General features: G+C 31.5%; 1 protein-coding gene across 5 annotated transcripts in view; it reads right to left on the reverse strand.

Annotated features, from left to right (window-relative positions):
* LOC139489254 (uncharacterized) overlaps positions 1–21810 on the reverse strand; it is a 51447-nt gene that overhangs the window by 15065 nt on the left and 14572 nt on the right. Inside the window, exon 1 of one of the 5 annotated variants that reach the window (XM_071275492.1) lies at positions 4395–4554. The exons of 3 other annotated variants lie outside the window; for them this stretch is intronic. In XM_071275492.1, coding sequence (XP_071131593.1) covers positions 4395–4467 — 73 coding nt within the window. In that variant the 5' untranslated portion in view covers positions 4468–4554. Of the gene's footprint in view, positions 1–4394; positions 4555–21810 lie in introns of those variants that run through there. One more of the 5 variants, XM_071275495.1, reaches the window with a different exon arrangement.

The raw sequence follows: 21810 nt of genomic DNA on the forward strand, positions 1-21810 counted from the left end.
ATATTCAAACTCATAAGTCAAAAATATACTTCAAGGCTGTTAAAAGAAACAATACAAACAAACAATAGTTCACAAAAAAGAAAAGAAAACTAAAGACTGAGCAAAAAGAGCCTACCAACAATTATGTGGTGATCCGGAAGGGTATGCAGATTCTGCACCATATGTGGCATCCGTTGTGTTGCTCATGTTATTTCAAACCTGATACTAAGTCTTATTCGGAAGGTCACATTCAGGAAAAGGGGGCGAAAATGTAGTAACGACATAAGAAAAAGTTAAATCTCAAAAATACTGAACTCAGCGGAAAATCCAATCGGAAAGTCCATAATCACATGGCCAAATCAAATGACAAAACACATCAAAAACGAATGGACAAGAACTGGCCTTTTCCTGACTTGGTACAGGCATTTTCAAATGTAGAAAATGATGGATTAAACCTAGTTTTAAAGCGCTAAACCTCTCACTTTGTAAGACAGTCACTTCAAATTCCGTTAAATTTACAATGATGCGTGAACTAAACAGACATTATAAATAAAATAGTCAATATATAGGTACAGCAGTCATCATCGTGTTACAATTTTAAAAGGAACAATTTAACAGAACACAAAAAAACATCTACAAAATTCGCGTGTCTGACGTCAGAAAATTTTATACGTCACATAAATTTGTCGTTCAATATATATACAAACAATTTTAAAATTTCACATGGGCAATGTAAGCATACAGGGTTGAAAAATCAAAGTATGTAAGAATTAATTTAAGAAATAGACCGAGATTTTAAATAGACCAAAAGTTATATGGAATTTATAAGAATCAACAAACAGTTTATTCCACTAGAGTGGGGCGCTCATATTCGCCGGGGACACAATTTCGCCGTTTTATGATTTTGAGGTGAAAAAACTTCAAAGCATGGCTGAAATGGAAGAAATATTCCGGTAAAATATATTTTCATAACAAATATGATTATTTTTTAAACTGAGACAAAATGTCGGCACTTACTGCAAAAGACCGAAAAACGGACTACGATTTTCGGCCAATCTCCGAATGAAAAACACGATTTCAAAGAAGTATTTCTTAGTAATTCTTTTGACTGATTGCCCTAACTGTCAGTTCTTTACACCTTTGAAATGTCTACTATTTATTTATAATGAAATTGATTTGATAAATATTGTTTAAAGCTGCAGTTATTCGATTTTAAATAGATGTGTAAATACGGCGAATATGTGTCCCCCCTTTGACAAAACAGCAGGAAATTTCAAGCACCCTTTAATCTAACTTTTCAGATGATTTTTTTTCAAACGCACACGTTTTCAAGCTAAGAATATTTTGCTTTTGAAGTTATCTTCATAAAGAAATATCAGTATACTTCAAAATTATTAAGACCTGAACATATACAAAACACACCAGCAAAAAATAAAAGATAAAACAAACACATTGACCGCATGTTTAAGCACCGAGCCCCGTTAAACGGATATCACGTAAAACAATCCAACAGTAAATATAGTATTAATAATATTACAAAGACAAATGAAAGAACAATATAACACGTTGTTAAGATGAAATTCTCCGCTATCATCTGTGAATCGAATAGTCCATAAGGTAAAAAAAAACTCGTGATGACGTCCGTTAAATTTCAAAAAGTTATGGTGTCAAGTTCACCGGTTAGAACAGTTGATTAAATTTAATTGGAAAGCTGCAGTAACCTTACTGTCGTAATATTTTTTTTCAAACTGACCCTCGTTGACAATTTCTAGATGTTAGTCAAGATATGAGACAGACTTAAACTGTATCTGTTATATCCTTTATCTCAAGTTCGATGGAATATATGTATGTAATATCGTTATCACATTTTAAATTGTTTAGTTGTGGATACTGATAACTTCTTGTCTTGCTTTCTAAGAAGTTCCTGTATGAAGTCAGTCTCATGTGAATAAAGGAAAGGAACAATTTTGACAAGAAACGAGTCTCATGGGAATGCCAATTGTAAGTTCAAACACAGACGCGTCATATGATATGTGGTTATAAGTTTTTCGCTGGCATTCTACTTATGTTTCAAAATAATTGTTTTGTTCAGTTGATTTCTTCAATAATGAACGATGCTAAAGATCAAAACTGAATTTAGATTGCTATTGAAAAATACAACTTCCAATAAATAACAACCGTGCATACAATGTTACATTTATTTTTCTATAAACAAATATATCTTATGAAAGCATACATATTTACATCCTCTTCCTGTCATTGAAAAGCTCATTAGATTCAACTTATTTTCAACTTTGATTTTTATATGTATACAAAGATGTTCACGAGGGCGTTAACCAAATTGAGTGTTTCATCATCTTATGATGGGTGTACAATGAAAGATTTTGAATTATTCAGGAAGGGATAACTGGAGGAAGTCTCTCGGAAATTAGAACTGAAAACATTGAATAGCATGATAAATCCGAAAAATGTAATTACATTCTTACGATGAAATATCAATTAAATAAACCAACAGAACATTGGTTTCAAATGGCATCTTTCAATACTGACCTATTTGATATTTAGATATAAAAGCATTATACGAATGGGACAACATTTTCTCGTTATAAATTTATCAATTATTCAAATATATTCATTTACCGTATTAATTCAACATTTAACGTTTCGAAATGATTCAATTTTAAGTTTTGACAGTGATTCAGAGTTCATCATAACATTTTGATATCTCTTAAACTATTTCCCCTCACACTTGCAGCTGCGTATTTCATCTAAATTGATTTTTCTATGTTTTTTTTTTTTTATAGAAATATAGTTTAAAAACATATATAACATACCATAGTGTTTCTTAGGCGAGACGAGCGTCGAGCGAAGAAATTATAAGCTTAGGTCGTGTTCACATTGACCTAAACTCGATGTTGTGTAAGTGTGACTAACACGTAAACTAAACAAAATTACGTTCCCATTGATAAAAGTCAATGTTTACATGTAGTGTAAAACATGTTTTGTCTACATGCAGTCGATACTCGATGCAAGCCTTGTGTAGATTAAGTGTACACAAAACTAGGCATTTAAAACATTAGTTTCACCGTGTATATTGAAGAAAGAAACAATTTTTGAATAAAATTGATATCTATAACAATTATTAATAAAGTTCTTTACAGAAATATTTGTCTAAACTTGATATATTTATTTGTTTTGTTTTCATCATTGTCGAACACATAATTCATTTGAAAATTAAGGTCTTTCCGAATCGACTTGACTTGCACAGAAATGTTTGCCACTGGTCTTTACTCAAACAACGATTCACTGATAAATGCATTACTTAAAAAGTGTGAGGCAAATGTATTGTTTGTCTAGTACATGTATCTCGGATCACTTAAATTACCCTTAAAACTAAAAAAAAAATACCCCCTCCCTTTGCCAAATACCTCTCCTTGGAGAAGAAATACCATTTGAAATAAACAGAAAAGATAGGAATATAGTGATCCCTAATATATCATTCCTTCTTCTCCTTCAATCTCTGTGCCGATGTAATGCATTGGCTTTATGAGAATAAAAATATATATTCTTCGCCTGTAAGCACGCTGCTGCAGCCTACGTTTTCTAATGCTAAATCGAGACATCTTTATTATTTTTAAACTACTGCAAATCATCAAAATGGCTTTCAAAAAGGGGCAACCACTTAACTTTTAAAAAAGAAAAGGGGGGGGGGGTATCTTGTTAATTTATCTGAGCCAGAAATTTGTCCGCGCAAACATTTTATTCCGTTTTTTTTCGATGCTGGTAATCAATTTTTTTTCAACATTTTACACTATCTATAATGTACGGAGAAACTCTCGATTTAGAATATTTTTGTATCATCTGTAGGACCTTTTTTATCCAATAGGGGTTCGGAATATTTCCATCGATACCCATCCCCCGCCGATTTGAAGTCAAATGGTCGTTCACTTACTGCTAGAAAAGTTGTCCACAAACTTTGCATTTGGTTCTACGTAATAAACATTTAAATATCATAGAGTTTACAAGTGTGAACAAATCTTATGTACAGGTAATTAAACAAGGTGTATAATTGTGAACAAATTTAATGTGAAACCAATGTCCAGTACATTAAACGAATTGTAAACAAGTTTACTGTACATGCCGTTTGGTGTGAACACGGCCTTAGTCTTTGATAAGTTATTTTACAAACCGTTTTGATGGTAACAATAATGTGTAACATTTACGATGCATTAAATAGTGACAATGAGGAATTGCCACTATATATAACAAAAACCGGAATGAAAGGACATTGAAATAATTTAAAATAAGATATTTTGATATATTTAAATAAAATTTAATTGAGGATTATATTTCTCAAGCCCCTTATGCAACACTCTCACTAAAATTCATAAAGATAGTAATGAAGACATTCTTACCAGATAAAGCCAATGTTAAACATTTCTTCCTCATAATAAAGCAAACAAGAAGTAAGAAAAATCTTCTCATCATGAAATTATGTGTATATTACTGAAATGACCGTTTGTGATAATATTTATTCAGGAAATAACCTCTCACAGTGTAGGAGGTCACATGAGTTATTACGTAAATTTATTAGTATGAATTCATTTTAACATACATGTATATGAATGTAACGAATGTATTTTAGTTTACAATTATTAAAAAAACTCTATACTGATCACAAAATACAAAAAGAAAACAGACGTTTAAAATTTGCAGAATTGCTTTATAGGTAAAGATAAATAAAAAAAAGATCATCGTATAATTTCTTCGTGAAATATAGCACATATAATACAATTAAACCATTTGTAAAAGAAAGTTAAAAAATGTTGTCATCTTTTTGTGCAGTAGTTTATTTTTCTGCACCTGCTTCAATACAGGATTTTATAAAAACAAAATAAAATATAATGCATAAAAAATCCATGCAAACTTTGTACCCCAGTTTTTGGTGGGGTTCGTGTTGCTTAGTCTTTAGTTTTCTATGTTGTATATTGTTAACTATTGTTTTTCTGTCTGTCTTTATCTTTTTTAGCGATGGCATTGTCAGGTTATTTTTCATCTATTAGTTTGACTCTCCCACTATGTTGTCTGTCGACCCCTCTTTGTTAGAACAGCTACATAGGTATTGCTATTATAACATTGCCATCTTCTTTCAAAGCTTTCTGTCCAGACAAAAAAACCTAATGATACAGTGAAATGGATTGGTTTGCTTTGATTGACAACCTTTGATGTAATATTTCAGATAATGCAATACAAGTGCTAAATAGTACCTTTTCCACAGTCCATTTGGCAAAGGGCTTCGATATCTTTTTTTTATTATTATACTATTCATTCATTTTGATGTTGGCCAAGGTCAAAGGTTGTATCTGACTTAAGCAAGGTTGAGCACAAAAGGGTCTAGCTTGTCTCTTTTGACGCTCTATTATTGGCAGCTGATATCAATATATGACCTTATTTTGTTCTAACAAAGAGGGGACAAAAGACACCAGAGAGGGAGAGTCAAACTCATAGATGAAAAATAAACTGACAATGCCATCGCTAAAAAAGAAAAAGACAAACATAAAAACAATAGTTAACAAGAGACAACAGAGGAAACTAAAGATATGAAGTTAATGATATATTTGTTTTTGTATTTAAACATATGTAACGAATTGTAATCTATACATAAATTTATTAGAATAATTCTAAATGAAAATTGCAATTTAACCATTTTGATTAATAAGATATTTTCATCCATATTGAAACCTTTTCATACGGGTCTTTTTATAATTTTAACGTAAGAAAAAATAGTTTGCTCTGTGTTTGAATAATGTGTGTATAATTTGGCACAAATCTACCTTATTTGCTAGTACTTTTGATAACTATTTGCTAGCATATTGCAAAAAGATAAATACAAAATATAGATTGCAAAGGCAAATTCTTAAAGGGAAGGCCATAAAATATGACAAACACTGTTATTCAATATAAACTACCAAAAGTCATATCCAATACTTTACACTTGGTACAGGCATTCGATTTATTGAACGTCATTAATAATATAAATCCTCATTTGTTTTACATTGGCTAACATTCATAACTTTGCTATCAGCTGTATCATACTGATCTTCGGTTTGTTCTCCGAAAAAATGATCGTAAATATTGTTAACGTCATCTTTTGGTTCATTACCGGAAGTTTCTGTTACGTTGTATGTATTGTCGGACACATGGACGTCATATGTTAACGGTTCATTCTCTGTTCTTACAGGTAAATATGAATCGTAGTCATTTTCTATCTCGTTCTGTCTGTTTGCAACACCATCGTCAACCGTCTGGTTTGCATTGTTGCCCATTGATTGTGCATTGACTTCAGAATAATTATACTGATTCCTAATCTCTGATTCTATATACATTTCAATTTCTAGAGTACGTTCTGACCCCTTTTGTTGCTTTGATTTCTTATATCTGAAAAATCAATCCATGTTTGTATTATGAATAAAAATGAATGTATGTTTGTTAATTTTAGATTATGTAAGTGTTTTTTTTATAATTTTTCTACTGTTTTACTCCTTTGATATGGTAATGATACAGTCGTGTCAATCTCCGAAATCAGTTCGTCTAAACCACGTCTGCCTTAGATATGTGACAGTTCAACTTATTTTATAGCAATGTTCACCATTGCCACCTATATCACATCAGAAAATGTGATCCGTGCATTGCAAACCACGTCTGCCTTAGATATGTGACAGTTCAACTTATTTTGTAGCAATGTTCACCATTGCCACCTATATCAGAAAATGTGATCCGTGCATTGGCAACATGTAAAATAATAAATGCATTACAAACATGCTTTTAATAATTGATTTCAAATTCTTTACTTTTACATATTAAGCTCTTAGAAAGCCTTGAATAAATCTTTCAAAAAATCATCAAAATGATTTTTTTTTCGGATAAGCACAGAAACAAATGTAGAAGAATATTCCGATTCAGTATATATAGAGCTAGTGATTGAGCTTTAATAAAATTGAGAATGGAAATAGGGAATGTGTTAAAGAGACAACAACCCGAACATATAACAGACAACAGCAGAAGGCCACCAATTAAGTCCATTTTATCAGCACAGTAGTCAGTACTTCGGTAATGACTTGATTCATAACATACCCTTCTACAATGGTTCGATTTTAAATAAAGAAGCTAAACTTTTAACTTATTAGACAAAGTTGACTTTAAGATAGATGTGGCTATAGTTTAAGGTCATTAATTGGTCATAGAGCGTTTCAGTTGTTTCTTTTCTCATACATCCTTGACCTTTGTATATTCAGCTTTGTGTGTTCCTGGTGAAGGTGAACCTAGAAAAGCACTTCAGACTCATGACATTTATATGAGGACGTGTTTTTCAACAGACTGTCGGCATCCCAATGGGAACAAACTGTGCCCCTCTACTTGCCGACTTGTTTCTTTATTACTATGAGGCTGACTTCATGCAGGAACTTCTTAGGAAGAAAGATAAGAAGTTAGCAATATCCTTTAACTCTACTTTCCGCTATATAGATGACGTTCTTTCACTAAACAATTCAAAATTTGGTGACTATGTGGAACGCATCTATCCCATCGAATTGGAGATAAAGGATACTACAGATACAGTTAAGTCGGCTTCATATCTTGACTTACATCTAGAAATTGACAATGAGGGTCGGTTGAAAACAAAACTTTACGACAAAAGAGATGATTTCAGCTTTCCAATTGTGAACTTTCCATTTCTAAGTAGCAACATTCCAGCAGCACCTGCATACGGGGTATATATCTCCCAATTGATACGATATTCCCGTGCTTGCGTTTCCTATCATGATTTTCTTGATAGAGGGTTACTGCTCACTACGAAGCTATTAAACCAAGAGTTCCAAATGGTGAAGTTGAAATCATCCCTTCGTAAATTTTACGGACGCCATCACGAGTTGGTTGACCGTTATGGAATAACCGTTTCACAAATGATATCGGATATGTTCCTTACGTCGTAACTACAATCCCCTTCCCTTTCATGGATGTGACCTACCGAATTAGACTATTTACCGGATTTGTAATCACATAAGCAACACGACGGGTGCCACATGTGGAGCAGGATCTGCTTACCCTTCCGGAGCACCTGAGATCACCCCTAGTTTTTGGTGGGGTTCGTGTTGTTTATTCTTTAGTTTTCTATGTTGTGTCATGTGTACTATTGTTTTTCTGTTTGTCATTTTCATTTTTAGCCATGGCGTTGTCAGTTTGTTTTAGATTTATGAGTTTGACTGTCCCTTTGGTATCTTTCGTCCCTCTTTTATAGAGTGTTGTCTTTAATGTTTCAATTTTTGCATAATATAAATCTTTTAACCATTGAAGGCCTTTAGTGTCAAATATAGAGTTTAAAGTATTAGCGCGTTTACAAATAACGCGTGAAGATATAAAGGGACTTATAGATTAAAATGACAGAAGATTACCGATGCTCAAATCTTATTAATCGATTTAGTCGAGTACCATTAAACCTAGGTGCAACAGAACCTTAATTTTAAGTGTGGAGGTAAGACAAGAGCCCTTATTTTTACCCTGAAACAGCAAACAAGATTAAATCATTCAGTCTTTGAAAAATTATGTTGAAATGTTAAAAAGAGAGGAGGTAAACCTTTACATTTGACATGTATCATTGAAATTCTAGTGTATAGATCATTGAGATAATATAAATATAATATTGCAATTGACTTACCTTTTAAAAAGTAAAGTTCCTATGACAAGGAAAGTCAAGGGTAGTACAACACCGAGTACGATTCCAATGATGGCAAAATCTAAAATAGAAAGTGCTCTTTGTCTGTCTTCAAGAATGACATAAGAGTGAGAAAAACTTATTTATTGTTTTATGTGAACCATCTACATTATAGTCAATTACTAAGTTGTATATAATTTTTTTTATCAATAATGAAGGAGAATATTAACTTAAAGCTACATATGTTTTCTATGTACTGTTGTATAAGTGAATCTAAAAGTTATTTCCTGATTTTACTGTATATGTTTAGCAATCACCATACAGTATCACATGTCTTGTGTGGCAATTGTAAAGACAAAGTGATCATGTAGGACTTATTAATCAAAGCAAACATTACGTCCTTGTACATAACCAGCAAGCCTTGGTAATGGCGTAGGTCTGGAAAGGGCCAATTTCGGTATAAAATTTCAAGTACATATAAATATTGGACAGATATGATCATTAAAAATGCTCAAATTCAAGCTAAAGTATGAAAAATCTATCAAATATGCAACTAAAAAGTAAAATCACAAAAATACTGAACACCGAGGAAAATCAAAACGGTAAATCACTAATAAAATGTCAAAATCAAAAGCTCAAACACATCAAACAAACGGATAACAACTTACGTATTTATAAGAATCACCAGTCCTTCACCTTTTATCTGTAACCTCAATAACTATAGTAAATTCTATATAGTTATGGCTATTTACACCTGTTCGTATTGACTATTTGTATGTACATTCCAGTGTGTTCTTTTTTGACCGTGCTCGATTTGGTGGTGTTACATCTAACAAAGTCTAACCGAATCGTTTTGCAAAGACTTTCACTAGAACTAGACGTCTAGGAGATGTCTTTAATTTGCAGTGAGATGGACACTTTTTGACCCCATGTTGAAGGTCTCACTTTTGATATGAGATTAAGAACAGTAATAAAAATGTGTTTCGATTTTGTTTTGCATGAGTTTAATTTTGTCATGGATGGATACTCCATATCCTTTGTTTTTCTTTTGATTGTTAGAATGTCATGACACTCTCTCTCTACACGAGGCATCTATTGTATACAAGATAAGAACACGCCGTTTTACCTAGGAATTTAATACAAGACATGACCTATTTGTTTAGTCCTTGTATCGGGTTTTGAAACTATGTAACATACAGACAAATTATGACAACAAAATATTTGATTTGATATAAAACATATTTCTAAACGAAAGAAACATGTACACTATCAATTTATTTTCAATGGTAATATCTTGAAATAACTTTACCTTCAAGGTAGCTGTCTTCATTGTGTTGCATACCTAATTTTGTCTCTTGTGTAGATCGTGGTACTTTTTCAGTCAGGTAGCTTTCGACTGTATTTTTTACTTGAAATAATTGTTTGATTAGATTTTGAAACGTATAAAAAGCCATATCACATATATTTTAACTATTGATACTAAAATCTGAATATTAAAAGAATATAAATTATGCATGCATGTAACCCGAAACTTGTTATTGAACTTTAAACTTTAAGCTTTGTTTTTCTATTGACTGGTCTGCTTAATATTTTGAATGCCTTTGCACACATTTTATTACTTAATTCTCATCTTTTAAATCAAGTGCCCACTTTAGTCATCGTTTTTCACAAAATAAATTGGACCTCTGCGTTCAATAACACGGTATTTACTAACTGGGTGTGTCTATTTTCTGTATTTTTTGGTCTTTGTATTATGTATTCGGGTTTTGTTTTCTGTAATTAGTTTTGAAGACGTCAGTTTTATCATGTATATCTTTTATATTCATTTAATAAAATTTACTGTTTGTAATAGCATAAATTGTTCTAAATAATAAGGATGTTCTTATCACAAGCAGAAAACCCTAACCGTATTTGGCACAACCTTTTCCAACTTTTGATCCTCAGTGCTGTACAATTTTGTACTTTTTTTTACTTTCAAAATTTTATATCTTGGCGTCACTGGTAAGTTTTGTGTGGACGAGGCGCGTCCTTGGCGTATTGAATTTTAAACCTGATGCCTTTTGTTATCTATTATTCATGTGTTTCTTTGCCTAATACGTTCTCCTATTTATTTGTATTGTAGTCCTGTAATATTATGTTGTCATTTTAATGTTATATTTAACATTGCCATTAAAGTGCTAGGTTTGGCATGCCTAGAAGGTCACATACGTTTTTATGTTATCATGTATACTTCCGTATGAAAACCTTTTACATACTTGTATATACATATTTCTCTCTTTTAATGTGAATAAGTTTTAAACTAGATTTCACTCCTTTCAATAAACAAATAGCATGGTTGTCGACTAAGGAGTAAACAGTTTGTAATCAAAAGAAGGAGGATGCATACTTTTTTATCAACACAAATACTTCAAACTTTCTTTGCACTTTATTGGAATCAGGACTGCATCATCATTGATTTTAAAAGCTGCTACTTGGCATATTGTTGATTTAACAGTATTTATGGAACGCCAACACTGTCTTGTTCTGCCCATTTTTCATTATATGATGTGCATTTATCTTTATATGATGTGCACTTGTCATCATATGATGTGCAAACACCTTTATATGATGTGCAAACACCTTTATATGATGTGCAAATATTCTTATATAATTTGCAAATATCCTTATGTGATGTGCAAACATCATTATATGATGTGCAAACATACTTATATGATGTACATATATACTTATATGATGTGCAAATATACTTATATGATGTGCATATATACTTATATGATGTGCACACATACTTATATGATGTGCATATATACTATTTGATGTGCAAATGTACTTATATGATGTGCAAACATTCTTATATGATGTGCAAATATACTTATATTATGTTGAAAGATCCTTATATGATGTACAAATATACTTATATGCTGTGCAAATAGCAAATATATTTATATTATGTGTACATATCATTATATGATGTGTACATACATGTATCATTATATGATGTGCAGTTTCCTTTATATTATGTGCAAACATCTTTATATGATTTGTTTGTCATTATATTATGTGCTTGTAATCTTATATGATGTGGTTTTATTTACTTCATTATATGATGTCAAAACGTCATTTTATGATGTGCTTTCATCATCGTTATGGTCAATGAACATGATTACGATTAGAATGATTGCTGTCTACGTCATAACTGATTCCGATCTGCTTTTGCGGAGTAACTTCTAATTAAGCTCAAATCTGTAGCTACCGTTTGGAAAATGGTTGAGACTTGCGATAAACCTTGGCATGTTAGTACCTCGTTTTAAGATGCAAAAAATCACATCTGACATTGTTGGAAAATTGTCAAAATATACCGGTATATGAATTGCAAAGTTTTGTTTAAATCGACGGGTCTTCAATAATGAACATACGGAGTCTGCAATACGATTAAGGTTATTAAATTTAATGATTCTTTTATGTCATGCTCTATAACCATTTTAAAGCGGGAAGGAATAATATTTGTCAATTTCGGTATACCTAACGTTAGCATTTTTCTATAAGAAGTTAATACACGAATACTAGTATGTTAATTTATGTAAATATTGCCTTGCTGATCATTTTAGCTGTTTGAGTTTCTCTTTATATATTCTCAAGATAGACACAATAGATTGGAAAAAATCGAACTTTGATAGGGTAATGGCTCATATAAAGGACTGGTCATTTGTAACCAAAAAAAAAGAGGGGATAGGAAGAAACAAAGGTGGCCTTTCATTTTATCAATTTTTGGATTAAAAGGTGGCATTCAATTTTATATAGTTATAAATTTGCCGCGGTATAATGTTATGGCGAATTCTTCGGCATCTGTAGGAATAAATCTTTACACCTCGTTCCGCTCACCTGAATTGTTTAAACCTGAATATTTAGTTTCAACAATTTCTTCTAGCAGATAATTTTTCATCTGAAGCTAATATTGAATGAAGGTGTGATCAATATTAATGAAACCACAAACGGCAAATCCAAACAAAGTTCCCTGAAGTCGCAAACAACTTTCATACTTCAGTACTTTGATTATTTATGTTCTTGTCTATACCTTGCAAGAAAAAGTTTCTCTATTATTAGTTATCAAAATAATAGCCAATAAAACAACAAAACTCTGAAAAGCCAAAATTGCCCCTAAAGGACTTTACTACAGAGTATAAATCAGTCACATTGCACTATTTGTTTTTTTTTTAAATCTATTATGTTATCAGGATTAACGCAAAATATTAGAAGCCGCTCCCGTAAATCTTCACTTTGAAAAATTCAAAACACAACTCTCTATCTATAAGACAACAACAGGTCTCAGTAAACAATAAATAAATGCAGTGTTTTAAGTTCTTTTACCAAACCAATCGGATTAGATATTGTGTGTTTAAGCTATGCTTACGCCGATCTAAAAACGCTCAATTCAAGACAATTGGGATTCTCTGGTTTTGTCGGATTGATACACAACTTCAAAAATTTGAAGACTGAAATTTCATTGGCTGATGTAATATATACAAGGACAGAAAGTAAAATGAAGTGTAAAGTAAAATGAAGTGTTCAGTGTCAGATCCTTGTATCAAAAGCTTAAACTGATGATCTGTAGATTATATATTAATAAATAAATGTGTTAGACACCGACTCTAGTGTGGGAAGGAGCACGTGTATTTCATTAAATTTCATCATTGTTTTATTTTCCCCTTATTTTAAATGGCTGACTATGCGGTATGGGCTTTGCTCATTGTTGAAGGCCGTACGATGACCTATAGTTGTTAATTTCTGTGTCATTTTGACCTCATGTGGAGAGTTGTCTCATTGGCAGTCATACCACATCTTCTTTTTCATAAGTAGTCAAACTGCTGTATCACTAGCATGTCAACACTAATGTGTGCAGTTCGAATCCCGCACTTAGCAGGTAAGCTCGAGTCCAATCTTAATTGACCAGAATTGTCTGTTTTCCAAACGAAAATCGGGGTCTCTCCGGGCACTTCGGCTTTTTACACCAATATAAACTCACCGCCACGAAATAGCATGATAGTGTTGAAAGTGGCGTTAAATAACAGTCAATCAATCATCCATACCGGTATACTTATGGCCTTTAAATCTATATATTCATTCTCACAAAGTCAATGTATGACATCAGTATACAGAGATAACAATAATAACTATTTACAATATATACAAAACAAGAGAGAGAGGTTTCAAAATTACTAAGCCAGCTGGAGGACAAACGCACGTGTTTATATTTTTGTCAATGAACAAAGCTTCCTCAGGACTGGGTTTCGAGTACTCGACATAAGTTCAAAGAATTTAACTGTATTGCATCATGTCGTTGTATAAAATTAGAGAATAGATACTCTTTACGTTTTTTATAGTGATATACGTCTCCCAATTGTCGATTGTTACAATGATGGCAAGCATGGTTTTATCTTAAAGGCATAATAAACGAGTGACCGGTGAAAAATAATGTTATTCCAATTCTTGAACCAATTAATTCAGCTCTATACAGGTAACAAATAGTTGTATTGTTTTATCATCTCAATGTTTGTATCATTGTAAAAAATCCACTAAGACTTTAATTTTATCAACTTTACTTTCAAGTTCCAAGCCCAATTACAATAATCATGGACAGTATTGAGTTGAGTCATGTGCTGTTTCAGTCAACAAAGCCGTGTCATCTGCAAACAATATAACAAAACACTTAAGATATATTTCTAATTCTCTTTCCAGATCTTCTGGTATAGTTCTGTTAAGTCCTGTAATATGTTTAGTCACGAATAAATTATTTTAGTCAATCAAAAGTAAATAAAATAGAAAAGGTGATAAGTTTTCTCCTTGTCGAACACCATTGTCCCAAGCAAGCAAAGTATTCCGAATTATAATTACCACCGTGTATCATCGGTACAGCAGATATAACTTCTATAGGTACTCCGAAGCGTGAAAAACTATATACTGTACATTCATTTAACTATGCACCGTACAGAAGGATTTATTTGGTCAGCTATACACCGTACACAACGCTTCTTGTCGGAATAAAATATCGAAAAATAACATATGTTTAAAAGATTTCAATGCCAATTATTGAAACAGCTATACTTATTACGCACACATAGTGACCTTCTATCAGAAAAACAGTTGCAATGAATATAGAATCATATCGGATGAGACGAGCGCCAACTTATTTGACAAGTATTTGAACATGTTTTTAGTTAGCGTTCTTGTTTTGGGGAAATAGTGAGACTTCTCTAATCACCAGCCTACGACCAAATCATTTCTTAAAACAACAATTATGTTAAGATTGAAGTACACATTGATATTATGTTAACAATACAAAGATTTTCGTACCTTGTCAGAAGAAAAATCGATCACGACCGCTTGGTTATAGTACCTATATCCGCTGTACCGACGATACACGCAAATGCCAGCGAGTGGGCAAGTGTTGAAAGAAAGAGTGATGACACAGTAATAAGGTGGACACAGTAATGACAAGGTTAATGCGTTTAATTCTATTTGTTTAAAGAGACGGAAAAGAGAACCAAAATGCAAAAGATGGGCATACCCCATTCATCTCGGTTGAAAAATAAAAATATTAAATACCCTAAATTTGAAAAAGTGTGGCAAAGTGTGATTTTCAGTGTTTTTTCCCTTTTAACTCAATAACTGTATCATCTACGTAAAATCCGTTGACATTACCGAAAAGGGAAAATCCTATCTAATTGGACGAAAAAATTAAATCTAAAACACTTCATCAGGAATCAACCACTTGTATCTCATAAATCGTTGACGCTACTCAAGTTGCAGAATTTTCCATTAAAATAAGTTGAAAATAAACAATCTGTATATGCAAATATGTGCTCATTGTTGAAGACCATACGGTGACCTATAGTTGTCATTTGGTCTGTTGTGGAGAGATGTCTCTTCAACATTCATACCACATCTTTTCTTTTTATAATTACCAAACATAGCCATTTCGCATTTCGCAGGCACTACGTCGACTAAGCTTGCGGTCTCCGAAACTGGGTATTTTATCACATAATTGGCTTTTTCTGTGGAAAAAAATATTGGTTCAAAGACAAATTAAAGAAGTAAAAAACACTACATTTATACGTCATATCACAAATATTTCCGACTTTGTATGGTTTTAGAGCAGTTGCGGTCTTTTCCTTTAGTAGCATAAATTATATGATATACTAGATTTAATATCATTGTACATATTCAATACTACATTATAAATCTTACCATTTACAGATTAATATTATTCAATATTATTTTATAAAACAAACCATCTCGCCATATTATGCATGAGTAGATAATTTTATAGCTATTGTTATGAAATATTTTTGAAACTGACTGAGATTTTAATGGTATCTTTTGCAATGAATAGAAATAAGAAGATGTGGTATGAGAGCCACTGAGACAACTTTCCATTCAAGTTATAATTTGTAAGAGGAAACAATTATAGGTCAAAGTACGACCTTCAACACGGAGCCTATGCTTAAACCGAATAGCAAGCTATAAAGAGCTCCAACATTTGTTTTATCATTTTCACCACAGCCGGTAATTTCTTCAACTACAAAATGTACCTCCTGTATTAACTGATCTTAATCTTCCACCGAAATGTTTGAAACGTTGATTTTGTTAAATTGCATTGTCTTATTTTCACTATAAATTGCACTTTCGCTGGTGAAAGACACATATTTTAGCCGGGTTGATAATTTTCAGAAGCAGATCGGAATCAGTTATGACGTAGACAGTTATAATTCTAATCGTTATCATGTTCATTGACCATAACGACGATGAAAGCACATCATATAATGACTATATATTTTTTACTAGACAGACGAGCACGTGTAGTTGCGTATATTTCGATAAATCTTTTTTTCCGGGATTTTTTTTAGGAAAAAAAATTTTGTCTGTAGTCTGTTGAACTATGAATTTTGTAAATAAAAAAAACATATTTTTTTTACCTAAACTAGCAACACTCTGCTGACAAAGCTATTTAATTAGAACTTGTATTAGTGGTCAGTAATCAAGAAATAAACTTTGAGAACTGTAATAATTTTATACGAACGTGCAAGGAACACCTTAGGCGTTACTTTTTGACGTGAACTTGACTGATCGGTGAATGATCGGTAACGGATGTTTGACTGATCGATGAGTGATCGGTGACCAATATAATCCGTCAGATAAGTCAAACAAGCTATGTGAGAGTAACCAACGGTCAGCGATCGGTCAGTACATTAATTTTATGCACGAATCGGACGTATACGTATATATTTAAAATTCTTATGCAAACCGAACTCCACAGTGTGTACATTCCATGAACGCGGACCTCTACGTATACGAATACACCTTTATTTTTCAACTTAGTTGCAATAACATATAAAAAATATAAATAACTTTTCACTTATCTTATGTATTATTTCATATTCTTTTATTTAAATTTTAGCTAAATAAATTACATAGTTGCAGAATAACGATATGCTCAGAATATTAATGTTCCGCTTATAAGAGGTAAAATGTTGTCGTTTAAAATTAGTACTCTATTTAGCAATTTCATGTCGAGTCACTAGATGATAAAAAATAAAAAAAAAACAGTATAACAGAAAAGATGCTTCGAGCTTTATTTGTGATGATTAACCATGTTGTTTTAATTATTGTTTTAGATTACCTCAATTTCTTCTTTTGATTAAAAGTAATAACATTTTATTTGCAATTTGTTATTTTAAACCCCTCAAGATAAGTATTTTTAGAGAATTTAGATAATTTCAGAATTAAAATACCTAAACTTTTGTTTTTGTGGAATCAGAATGCAGTTATTGCTTATTTAAATAGAAATTATAAACCGCCATAAGATTTCAGTCCTTTTTGTACATCAGGATTGGTTGTTATTCACAAAACATGCTAGATAAGAAGAAACAAAACAAAATTTGTGTATGCGTTGCCTTAAATGCAAATTTTTCTTCTCATATTTGACATAATGCAATATCAATTGCAATCAGTAATTAAAAATGCTTTTTGATCAGTTATTTTGTATCAAATGTGAATATTTGAAGGATAAATATGCATAAACTTTTAAGCTGAATAAGAATGCATTTATTTCTTCATTTGAATGGAAATCTTAGACCGCCATTTGATTTTTGTCCTTTTTATAGTTCACGATTGGTTATTTTTCATTAAGGCAAAAGATTATCTTAGAAAATGTACTATATCAATGTTCGCATTGTATAAAATTGTCAAAAGTATTCTTCTTTAGGTAAAAAATATGCTAATTTTATTTTAATTTATTATTTTAAAGATAAGTCTTTTTAGAGATTTTAGAAAATTTCAGAATTAAAATACTCAAATCTTTTTTTTTATGGAATAAGAATGCAGTTATTGCCTTATTTCAATACAAATTATAAACCCCCATAAGATTTCAGTCCTTTTTGTACATTAGGATTGATTGTTATTCACAAAACATGCTAGATTTTAGGGAAAAGATACAAACATTTTGTACGCATTGCCTAAAATGCAAATATTTCTTCTCATATTTTGACATAATGCCATATCAATTGCAATCAGTGATTTAAAATGCTTTTTGATAAGTTATTTTGTATCAAATGTGAATATTTGAAGGATAAATATGCATAAACTTTTGTTTTTGTTGAATAAAAATGCAATAATTTCTTTATTTGAATGGAAATTTTAGACCACCATTGGATTTTTGTACTTTTTATAGTTCAGGATTGGTTGTTTTTCATTAAGGCAAAAGATTATTTTAGAAAATGTACTAAAACAATGTTCGCATTGTATAAAATTGTCAAAATTATTTTTCTTTTGGTAAAACATATGCTATCTAATTTTTAATTTATTATTTTAAAGACCTGAAGATAAATCTTCTTAGAGATTTTAGATAATTTCAGAATTAAGATAATCAAACCTTTGTTTTGTGGAATAAGAATGCAGTTATTGCCTTATTTTAATACAAATTATAAACCCCCATAAGATATCAGTCCTTTTTGTACATCAGGATTGGTTGTTATTTACAAAACATGCTAGATTTTAGGAAAAGGATACAAAGTTTTTGTACGCATTGACTAAAATGCAAATATTTCTTCCCATATTTTGACATAATGCAATATCAATTGCAATCAGTCATTTACAAAGATAAGAAGTTAGCAATATCCTTTAACTCTACTTTCCGCTATATAGATGGTGTTCTTTCACTAAACAATTCAAAATTTGGTGACTATGTGGAACGCATCTATCCAATCGAACTAAAGATAAAGGATACTACAGATACAGTTAAGTCGGCTTCATATCTTGACTTACATCTAGAAATTGACAATGAGGGTCGGTTGAAAACAAAACTTTACGACAAAAGAGATGATTTCAGCTTTCCAATTGTGAACTTTCCATTTCTAAGTAGCAACATTCCAGCAGCACCTGCATACGGGGTATATATCTCCCAATTGATACGATATTCCCGTGCTTGCATTTCCTATCATGATTTTCTTGATAGAGGTTTGCTGCTCACAAGGAAGCTATTAAACCAAGAGTTCCAAATGGTGAAGTTGAAATCATCCCTTCGTAAATTTTACGGACGCCATCACGAGTTGGTTGACCTTTATGGAATAACCGTTTCACAAATGATATCGGATATGTTCCTTACGTCGTAACTTCAATCCCCTTCCCTTTCATGAATATGACCTACCGAATTAGACTATTTACCGGATTTGTAATCACATAAGCAACACGACGCGTGCAGCTGGAGCAGGATCTGCTTACCCTTCTGGAGCACCTGAGATCACCCCTAGTTTTTGGTGGGGTTCGTGTTGTTTATTCTTTAGTTTTATATGTTGTGTCGTGTGTACTATTGTTTTTCTGTTTGTCTTTTTCATTTTTACCCATGGCGTTGTCAGTTTGTTTTGAATTTATGAGTTTGACTGTCCCTTTGGTATCTTTCGTCCCTCTTTTACAATGCCTGTTGATAAGTTATTTTGTATCAAATGTGAATATTTGAATGATAGATATGCATAAACTTTTCTTTTGTTGAACAAGAATGCAAATATTTCTTCGTTTGAGTGGAAATCATTGACCGCCATTAGATTTTTGTACTTTTTATAGTTCAGGATTAATTTTTTTTTCATTAAGGCAAAAGATTATCTTACAAAATGTACTATAACAATGTTCGCATTGTATCCAATTGTCAAAGCTATTCCTCTTTTGGTAAAAAATGTGCTATTTTATTTTTGATTTATGATTTTAAAGACCTCAAGATAAGTCATGTAAGTCTTTTAAGAGAATTTAGATAATTTCAGAATTAAAATACTCAAACTTTTGTTTTTGTGGAATAAGAAAGCAGTTATTGCCTTGTTTCAATAGAAAATATAAACCCCCATAAGATTTCAGTCCTTTTTGTACTTCAGGATTGGTTGTTATTCACAAAACATGCTAGATAAGGGGAAATTAAAAAAAATGTTTGTATGCGTTGCCTAAAATGCAAATATTGCTTCTCATATTTGACATAATGCCATATCAATTGCAATCAGTAATTTAAAATGCTTTTTGATAAGTTATTTTGTATCAAATGTGAATATTTGAAGGATAAATATGCATAAACTTTTATTTTTGTTGAATAAAAATGCAATAATTTCTTTATTTGAATGGAAATCTTAGACCACCATTGGATTTTTGTACTTTTTATAGTTCAGGCTTAAATACTTTTCATTAAGGCAAAAAATTTTCTTAGAAAATATACTAAAACAATGTTCGCATTGTCCCCGAGGGTATCACCTGCCCAGTAGTCAGCACTTCGGTGTTGACATGAATATCAATTATGTGTCATTTTTATAAATTTCCTGTTTACAAAACTTTGAATTTTTTGAAAAACTAAGCATTTTCTTACCCCAGGCATAGATTACCTTAGTCGTATTTGGCACAACTTTTTGGAATTTTGGATCCTCAATGCTCTTCAACTTTGTATTTGTTTGGTTTATAACTATTTTGATATGAGCGTCACTGATGAGTCTTATGTAGACGAAACGCGCGTCTGGCGTACTAAATTATAATCCTGGTACCTTTGATAACTATTTACACCACTGGGTCGATGCCTCTGCTGGTGGACGTTACGTCCCTGAGGGTATCACCTGCTCAGTAGTCAGCACTTCGGTGTTGACATGAATATCAATTATGTGGTCATTTTTATAAATTTCCTGTTTACAAAACTTTGAATTTTTCGAAAAACCAAGCATTTTCTTACCCAAGGCATAGATTACCTTAGTCGTATTTGGCACCAGTTTTTGGAATTTTGGATCCTCAATGCTATTCAACTTTGTATTTGTTTGGTTTATAACTATTTTGATATGAGCGTCACTGATGAGTCTTATGCAGACGAAACGCGCGTCTGGCGTACTAAATTATAATCCTCGTACCTTTGATAACTATTGTATACAATTGTCAAAATTATTCTTCTTTTGGTAAAAAATATGCTATTTTATTTTTAATTCATTATTTTAAAGACCTCAACATAAGTCTTTTTAGAGAATTTAGATAGTTTCATAATTAAAATACTCAAACTTTGGTTTTGTGGAATAAGAATGCAGTAATTGCCTTATTTCAATAAAAATTATAAACCGCCATAGAATTTAGTCCTTCTTGTACATCAGGATTGGTTGTTATTCACAAAATATGCTAGATTTTAGGAAAAAGATACAAAAATCTTTAATGCCTTGCTTAAATGCAAATATTTCTTTTCATATATGAAATAATGCTACATCAGTTGCAATCAGTCATTATAAATGCCTTTAGATAAGTTATTTTTAATAAAATTTGAATAATTCAGGGATGAATATGCAAAAAAAAAATTCTGTTAAATGAGAAAATATTTTTTCCTTATTTGAATGGGAATTATTGACCGTCATTGGATTTTTTTACTTTTTATAGTTTAGGATTGGTTGTTTTTCATAAAAATAAAAGATTATCTTAAAATTAACATAAAATAATGTTTGCATTGTATTAAATTGTCAAAATTATTCTTCCTTTGGTAAAAAATTATGCCATTTTATTTTTAATTTATTGTTTTAAAGACCTCAAAATAAGGTTTTTTTTTAGAGAATTTTGATAATTTCAGA

Source organism: Mytilus edulis, chromosome 9 (assembly GCF_963676685.1).
Source record: "Mytilus edulis chromosome 9, xbMytEdul2.2, whole genome shotgun sequence".
NCBI classification, from domain to species: Eukaryota; Metazoa; Mollusca; class Bivalvia; order Mytilida; family Mytilidae; genus Mytilus; species Mytilus edulis.